At 39.3% G+C, this 8,186-nt stretch overlaps 1 protein-coding gene across 1 annotated transcript; it reads right to left on the bottom strand.

The window, feature by feature from the left end:
• Positions 1-373: 373 nt before the first annotated feature.
• On the bottom strand, positions 374-6,947 carry LOC141798824 (rac GTPase-activating protein 1-like). The gene is made up of 17 exons (XM_074680686.1): positions 6,738-6,947; positions 6,246-6,360; positions 5,723-5,925; positions 5,432-5,583; positions 5,044-5,113; positions 4,913-4,966; positions 4,486-4,563; positions 4,174-4,288; positions 3,909-4,057; positions 3,596-3,760; positions 3,395-3,490; positions 3,026-3,224; positions 2,692-2,797; positions 2,326-2,458; positions 2,041-2,149; positions 1,706-1,814; positions 374-1,002 (listed from the first exon to the last, which is right to left on the bottom strand). Exons 2-17 carry the CDS (start codon positions 6,328-6,330, stop codon positions 927-929), a joined length of 1,899 nt encoding a protein of 632 aa, XP_074536787.1. The 5' UTR covers positions 6,331-6,360; positions 6,738-6,947; the 3' UTR covers positions 374-926.
• Between the last annotated feature and the right edge of the window lie 1,239 nt (positions 6,948-8,186).

The following is an 8,186-nucleotide window of genomic DNA, read 5'->3' as shown; positions in this document are numbered from 1 at the left end:
TTTAACTGAGATGAACACTTACATGTTAGAATGAATCTTTGGCTTGTGAGAGAAAAACAGCTGACTGACCAGGATGTCTTACTGAGCAAATTCCAGAAAAGCAATGATTAGTCCATACCTGAAAGCCGTTATAAATAGTACAGACCATATGTCTGCACAACTTCTAGCTGCTCATCCTCATTGTTTATGGCTTGTCTGTTAGAAGTGGTGCAAAGGCGCCCTCTAGTGGTTAGTACTCCCAAGTAAAATATATATTTTGTCAGGTAATTAAAATGCAAAATGCATTATTCCCACTCATTGGGTGATTACATTACAGTGTTGTTAAATCATACAAACTGGCATGATTCTAATGTCATAATGTGCAATCAACATAAATATATATTAGAAAAAGATTAAATTATGCAAATTAGTAAAGTGTCTGTTGAAGAAAAAAAGACAAAAGACAAAGAGACGCTGGCCATCAAAAACATCCCTTCTCTTTCTTCATTGCAGCACACTGAGTACTCTTCAGGTACTGTAGTTAAAACCACAGATTTCAGACACTTGCATTGTATTTTAACACCATCAAGGCATGGAGTAGAAGATATCACACATGAATATGTTAAGGATGGTGGTGTGGTTACTGAAGCCTTCAGACTTCTTACACTGATGTCACAGTGATTTAGTTCAATAAGTCATTAGTAGTCAAAGATATAAAAACAGAATTAAAAACACATGCAGGGATTGTTCTAAAGAGAAAAAAAAATTAAAATCTTGCATAAGATACATGTATAAAAAACTCAGCATTAAATCTGATACACACTATAATTGCACAGTAGTTATAGTTTCACAGGATTATATACATACATGTTTTCATTTACTGCAGTTGGGGACCCAGAGTTACAATATAGGTGACCTTTTTTCTTTTTTAAAAACCTCTTTTCCCATTACTTCAGCTGTGGAGAAGCGAAGAAGTTTCCCTGTCGGTTTGAGCCAGCGGTTGCTTTGCTCTTGCTTCCAAATCTACAGGTGGGATGGGGGGTGTGGGGTTAACAATAGAATTTTTTGCTTAATACATGTAATATTACCTTGCTAATTAGGTAAATGAGGAAAACATTCAGTCCCAAAAGAAAAAAACATTCTCAAGCAAGTGTTATTTTGAGCATTAATTTTACATTTTGCTTTAAACTTAAAATACATATCCAGACACCTGCATGGCATGTCATGACATATCAAGTTAGCATAAATAGCATCCTTTGATGAGAAACCAAAATAAAATATCTGCATGTCAAATTTACATATCAGCGTGTGAAACTTGTTTTATGATTAACTCTTTTGGGGGGGGGGGGGGGGGGGGGGGGGGGCGACATGGGACTAAAGACTAAGAGAAGAATGGCAGCATCTCTATGGTTAACATACAACTCAAACTTAAAGCTTTTATCCAATAACCCAACAAACGTTCAGTTAACCCCCACAGGTGACTCTACTACTTTAGCCCCATGAGACACCTCATAAATTATTGTAATAACACAACAAAGTGTTATTTTTTGTGGTGAAACATTTTTACCATTCAATAAACAGTCATCGAAGACAAATCTCTCCCTTTTCCAAGCCAACGATAAGATGTAATTCAAGACATGTTACTGCTAATGTTTGTTTTTGACTGGTTAATGTGGCGCTTGAGAAAATGACAGTGTGCGTATGTAAAGAGTGTGACTGAACTTACATTGTGGTGCTGGAAAGAGTGTGCATCATGCGCTTAGAGAGGGAGCTGGAAGACGGTGTTTTGGCCATCATCTGGTGCTCTGGAGTGGTCAATGGTCCCAACATGCTCACTACAGATCAGATGAAGATCAATAATGTCAAGGATTATATCAGCACAGATTGATACCTACCAACAAAAGATGGTGAAAACAGGTTTTTAATGTGACGACAAAAGATTTAACCTTTTGTCGTCACATTCTCTGTACTCTGTACTTATTTTTTTTGTATTCACGTATAACCATACTGTCATATAGTTTATTTAGAGTAACTCTTTACCTCATAATCCCTCAGACTTACCCTTGTGATCTGGAGTTTCAGTGTGGTGAGTATAACCCATGCTTGTGTTGTCTGGATAAGCAAAACAGCTCCAGTAGCTTGCTGGAATACTAAGCAGGCGCTGTATAATCTAGAAAGAAAATAAAATCAATCTAGCATCAGAAGGTTAAATGTAGAGACTAATGAAATTAAGAAGGAAACTACCAAATAAAAAAAAATTGAGGTAAAAAAGCAGACAAAACTACATATCCATACCACCGACTACATAAAAACCTCCAGATGAAGATGTAATATCAGCTGCCTTACCCTTGGTTGTCTGTTTGTATCATTCAGGATGGTCATGGGATCTGGATCTGGAACACCATGACCCACAAGAGTAGGCCCAAAAACCCTGGCCAGGTTGTTCACATCCATCTTGGTGTCCACACTCTGTGAGACTCTGGGAAGAACAAATATGGTACACTTTTACTTCACTCTGAACTAGCATGAAAGCATATCTTTTTCATTCGGAAAAGTAGGGGATCAAATGTGGCTGCAAAACTGCTCTCAATTGTTTTTGTTTACACTTCACTGTTTAAACCAATATTGTCTAATGACTGGAAGGTAAAGGTAGCTGTAAGAAAAGGATAAAAGAGAGACATATTAGCTCTGCTGAAATGTAAAGAAAATTACTTCTGCAGATGGATCATCAAATAGGCCAGAGTGTCCCGGTTAGGTTGAGGCAGCTCACTGATAGTCTGATACAGCATGGCAAGGCTGTTGTCTTCATCTTGGATTTCTACAAAAAAAAAACAATCAAACAAAAAAAAACAATAATAAATTAATCCCATAATCTGTGTACTCGTCTTTCCCCTATCCTGTAAAGGTGTTTATTGTACTTAATTTGAAATGGTTGTTCTTAAAAGATGAATCTAAAGAAACAGACACATAAAAATATGAGGCGGCAAAGGTTTATTGTAAATAATTCAGTCCTCTTTGTGTAATTCTACACATCTCACAAACTCACCTGCTGCCTCCATGAAGGCTTGGTTGAGGCTGAAGGTGAGCAGTGGCTCTGGAAGCTTTCTAAGGAAGTCTTTGAGGACACCTGTGATGACATTGATATCTTCTACTTTGCTGAGCGCAGGAAGAGTCTTTCCTCTAATCAGTTTCTCCTTCAGCTCCTTTACCAAGCGGTCATTGCCAGAGAGTCTATACAGGCCAACCTAGGGTGAGGAGGAGATAAAAGAAACCAGCTCTCATTCTCTGGCTGCCTGTGATACCGTACCACTGAAAGAGATTACTAATTAGAAAAAAATTATCTGCTGCAAAGGCTCAAGGGAAAAGGGATCATAGCATGGAACATGGGTGACAAATAAACATGGACCTAAATTACCTCACGTAGGCCTCTGTGTTCAATTTCCTTAATACAGTAGATAACCAGAGGTGGGATCTTTGGAGAGCTGGTTGGAGCAAAGTCAGCCAAGGTACTCTACAAATACAGTGCATCGCATTTAATTTCAGGTTAAAGGGAAGTTATGGAAATTACTGTCGAATATGAGTCAGAATATGACATTAAGCAAAGAGAAACATGCACCTCTGTGTTCTTAATGGGAGTGCTAACAGCTGTGGGATTACAGGGCAGGTGACAGCGATCACGGCACTCTGGGTGGGTCACAACTCGACAATCCTGGCAGCGGAGGACCATCTTGCCAAACTTTGTTCTTCTTCCACATGGTGTGCAGAGTTCAGACTTAATCACCTTAGGGATAGAGGGAAAAGTTTCAAAAGACAACAGAAACCTCAACATCTCAATATTGAGGTAAACTGGCTTGAAGAACTCATGAAGGAACATACCCTAATCAATAGTGAAACATCAAAATGTCACAGCTTCATCTGTGCGGTCTTACTGTTTTGGCAATAAACTGATGCTTCTTTCCTCCCACTTTAACCTTCGGGGTCCGCAGTTTGGCTGGAAACTCTGGGACTGGTGTGCTTGGAGCCTCACTGGCTGTCTCAGATTGGTCTGTAGTAGTTGTATCAACCCATGTTAAAGCAGCTGTGGAGGCAAGCACTTATAGTTAAAACCATAAAATTGTATACTCAAAAAAGACAGAATAACTTTTTTTCCCTGTTATATTTGGATCAAAAAAAGAAGATCTCCAGTATTCTCACCACTCTTTCTGCTGTGTGTCCAGTAAGGCACAGTTTCAATGGTGGAGACAGCCTCCACAGTGCCCCCATTCACTGGCACAGAGATGGTGGTTTTTGCCACTATGGACTCGTTCATCTGTATGACCAAAAAAAAAAACATTTATATTCCTACTCAAAACTCTCTTCAGCAAAATGGCCAGGTCTTTTAGGTGGCCTGGGAATTTTTTCAGGTTTATCAACTCTTGCTGGACATTTTTACTCTGTACTGGTAGAGAAATGTGATCACACAAAGCTTCCAGTGTTATTTCAGTCATCTGCAGAGGTCAGCATTACCCTGTCTGATGCGCGTCCAGTGGAGCGGGGTTTCTTCACTGCCTGTGGTGGGGCATCCTGGAGTTTCCTGGAGGAACGCTGGGGATTAGAGGGTAGAATAACTTTTAAGAGTTGCAAGTGGGATTGACAGGTGTGCTTTACAAACATAGATTCTCAATGGTTTTTTGGCCTAAATCCAAGAGGTGTTCAAGAGCTAGAATTGGGGGTTCCAAAATAAGTGAGCATTTCTTTCTTCCTTTTTTTGTACTATCGTTGTGAGTCCAGTAAATTAGTTTATTGTTAAGAGTCCTCTTTAACTTGACATTTGAGATACGTTACCTGTTATTATATTTTGTAACATTATCTTATAGACTGGCTGATGGAAACTCTACCAAAAGGCAACAGACAAACACTTATTTAAAATGTGGTTAGGCATCCAAGGACTCACTCGTTTCTGTCGTTTCCGCAGCCTCACAGTTCTCATTGCAGAGGAATCCCAGTCCTAAAGGAAAGGTGGGGAGTTAGACAAGGCTACTACTACTGCTGACCTCTGCAATTCTTAAAAAATGGTTAACGTACCAGAGAGTCATCTGTATGGTCATAGCTGATGTCAGACAGCAAAGAAGCTGATTCATCAATGGTAGTTAACCTGTCAAATCAATTAAAAATCATCGTTTAATCTTCCTGTCTGTAGAACTCTCTAAGCTCTTTTCCAACTTGCCACAGACACATTGTGAGGAAATGCACAAACTTGTATTTTAAATACTGACGTCTCATACAGTTTTATTGCTCTTAGCAGACAGCTTAATAAATGTACATTATTACCCTCTTAATATGAGTGAACACTCAAAAATAAATGAGGGACTGTGGTTAAATATAAATCAATATGACTTTCTCAGCTCTACTCTTGGAATAATGAAAATAGTGGCCCTCCATCTGTTTCAAAACTAGACTGAAAGGGTCTGACCTTCGACTGGTGTTGAGATTGCCTTTGGCAGCCTGTGCTGCCTGGGAGTGGGCACTGAGGAAAGCCAGTGCAGAGCGCTGCTCCTCACTTAGGTGGACACTTCCATTGTTTTCTGATATTAACAGCTCCCTTATCAGTTGTAGTTGTCGTTCCTGTTGCACGCACAAACCAGCAGGTAAGCAGGGAAAGATCCATACATAAACATAGACAGATGCAGTTCACTGCATTGTGATAAAGACGCATCATAGTATTTGTGTCCATGTAAAAATTTATTAGCAGCATTGCACTGACCAGTTTCTCATAGACTGCCTCAGCTTTCTGCCGACGGCGGATCTCCACCTCCACCTGGTTGCGAGCATGCTTTAGTTTGACCTCCAGGGCTCCCTTCTCAGTCTCTGCTTTAGCCAGCACCTCCTTACAGGATACAAGCTCCTCATTTGTGAGCAGCCATTTCTTACGGCTTTCTTCAAAGTTCACAGCCATCTGGAGAAACTCTGAGAAAGAAAATAAAGGAGGTTATGTCACAGCATTTATGTGCATCAAACTATGTTCCTCTGTGGCAGCATTAGGCCCGCGTTTCTGCTCTGGATTTAACTGACAATGATTTAGTCTATGAAAGACGACAAAAGGTCTTAGGTATTTTTTTAAGTGTTTAATTTACTATGTGAATAAAATTCCGTTGCACCTGCCAACAATTTTTTAGTAAGTTATGCACCATGTTGCCAACACGTAACCACAAGACAGCGCACATTTGACTCTTTTGAGGCCCCTGAAGCTGAAACAAATACCAAAACAACGAGTTGAAGTAACTTACGTGGTTCAATGCTCTCACTCAGACCATCCACCTGGGCTCTGAGACTCTGGTACTGGTTTAACAAGTTCCCCACAGATGTCTCCATCGTGTCTAGGTGTATTTGGGTTACCTGGAGCTGGTTTAAAATTAGAAACGTTAGTGGAGGGATAGGAATAATACCAGTTTATGTTTCTTGCACCTTGCTGGGTGGGTTGACTCAGCCCTGTTCTGGACTAAAAAATAAGTACAATAAAGGGAAATTATTGTAAAATCTCTGGCAGGGTTAAAATCAAAGCATGTCAAATCAAACAAACAGCAATAATTAAGCGAGAGCCGAACATTAATTATAAATTCACATGTTTCTTAGCTTACATATCAGTATTTCAACATAACTTCAGGTTAAACGTTACTGCGACGCGAAGGTTCAAGGATGCTAACAGTAGCGAGCAGAGCTAACTGGACTAACGCTTCCTAACGTTCCGCTTCCTAAAAGACAATGAATAAAATACATACCTGAGTAAATACGTCTCTGTGGTGGTGCAGTTGACTTACAATGCAACAGCTGTCGATGTTACCAGAGGATGTTGACGTTTAATCACATTCGAGCCCCAGAAGAACCACACCTGCCTGATAAAGCTCACACATTCTTCCCAGTTTCCCTCACAGTTCAAAAACAGCGCCGCTTTCTTCTTCTGGAGCCACTGCGACGGAAGTGGGTGCGCTCTATCGCCCCCCATATCCAGAGTTGTAACTGCAAGATATTGTAATAATACGGCGTCCCTTTAGGACCTGAATGTGCAAGTCTGATTTCCTCTGGCAAGCTGTTCCAGGGTCAAGGTGCTCTAAAACCAGTGCAGCCTGAAGATAACTTGTTTGAAATTAGAGCTAAAAAAATTGTTTTAAATCTTGAACAATATTAACAGATTTCCAATTCATCTCCATGAAATGACAGTATACTTTAAAAGGTCATCTCCTAAGCCCATAAGACTCATTAGTCATTAATAGAATGAGGATCTATGCATCCTTCTTTCCATTGTGCAAATGACACTTAATATTATATGGGATAATTATGAGTAGAACCATAAAAAAAGACCAGAACTATTTCCCTTTATTGTTACCCTGGCATATGGGATGCACAAAACAGCATCATTAATGGCATATCTGGGCGTAGCAGAAGCTGCAGTATGCTTTAACAATCAGTCAAGGTAACAAACTAAACGCATACACCAAGTCACTGCATAAATCAACAAAATATGCGTATACCAATCGAAAACAACATAACAGCTGAGAATTTTTGACTTGTCTGTGCTTGTGTTTTTTATGTGTTTTTATGTTGCATTGTCAGTATTTCTGTGTTCCACATCCTGCTGGAATATTGCTGAAAACCCTCTAGAGCTCATGAGATAATAGGATCTGTCAGTCAATAGGTGCTCTCATTCTTTATCAATTATTCATCTGTATATGTATGTGTACTCCATCCACAGGTCATTAAACTGTCAGAACTCTGTTTTTTTATGCTGGTCACTGTCTAAAAGAGTCATTAGTGTTATCTGTAAATGTAATATACCATCAACTAAGTAATTAGAGAGTAATAGGAAATAATTAATTTTATAAATAAGAGCCTGAGTTCAGGAGACGTTTTTACAGGCACCATAATGTTTTACACTTGGTTGTTATAATGCTGATCAATGAGGCCTTACTTTATTATTTCTTAGATGACACAATGTATTTTAAAAGGCACGTTACCACGCTGCCACATTTGTTCAGACAGGCAACAAAAGTCAGCAAGAAATCCCTGCAGTCATAAAGCATTGCACAACCATAACACAATGTGTTATCAGCCCACATTTTTGCTCATTAACAAGCCAATGTAAGACACAGTGTTTTCACCAGTTGTATGATTTCACAGATTTGTAGATTTGTGTAAAAGGTTCAAGAATAAAACAACAACAAAAAAAACTA

The sequence above is a fragment of the Halichoeres trimaculatus genome, unplaced genomic scaffold (genome assembly GCF_033239565.1).
Source record: "Halichoeres trimaculatus isolate MK-OKI-2021-1 unplaced genomic scaffold, fHalTri1.1 fHalTri1_scaffold_1, whole genome shotgun sequence".
NCBI lineage: Eukaryota > Metazoa > Chordata > Actinopteri > Labriformes > Labridae > Halichoeres > Halichoeres trimaculatus.
This window is presented reverse-complemented; position numbering and strand designations above follow the sequence as displayed.

What these genes read in the sequence shown, in the direction of transcription:
- LOC141798824 (XM_074680686.1), bottom strand. Translation starts at nt 6,330, where the DNA reads ATGGAGACATCTGTGGGGAACTTGTTAAACCAGTACCAGAGTCTCAGA. An exon ending in GAGTGAGAGCATTGAACCAC is followed by an intron (nt 5,926 to 6,245) that starts GTAAGTTACTTC and finishes TTTCTTTCTCAG; the next exon opens with AGTTTCTCCAGATGGCTGTG. An exon ending in ATACAAACAGACAACCAAGG is followed by an intron (nt 2,150 to 2,325) that starts GTAAGGCAGCTG and finishes TTTTCTTTCTAG; the next exon opens with ATTATACAGCGCCTGCTTAG.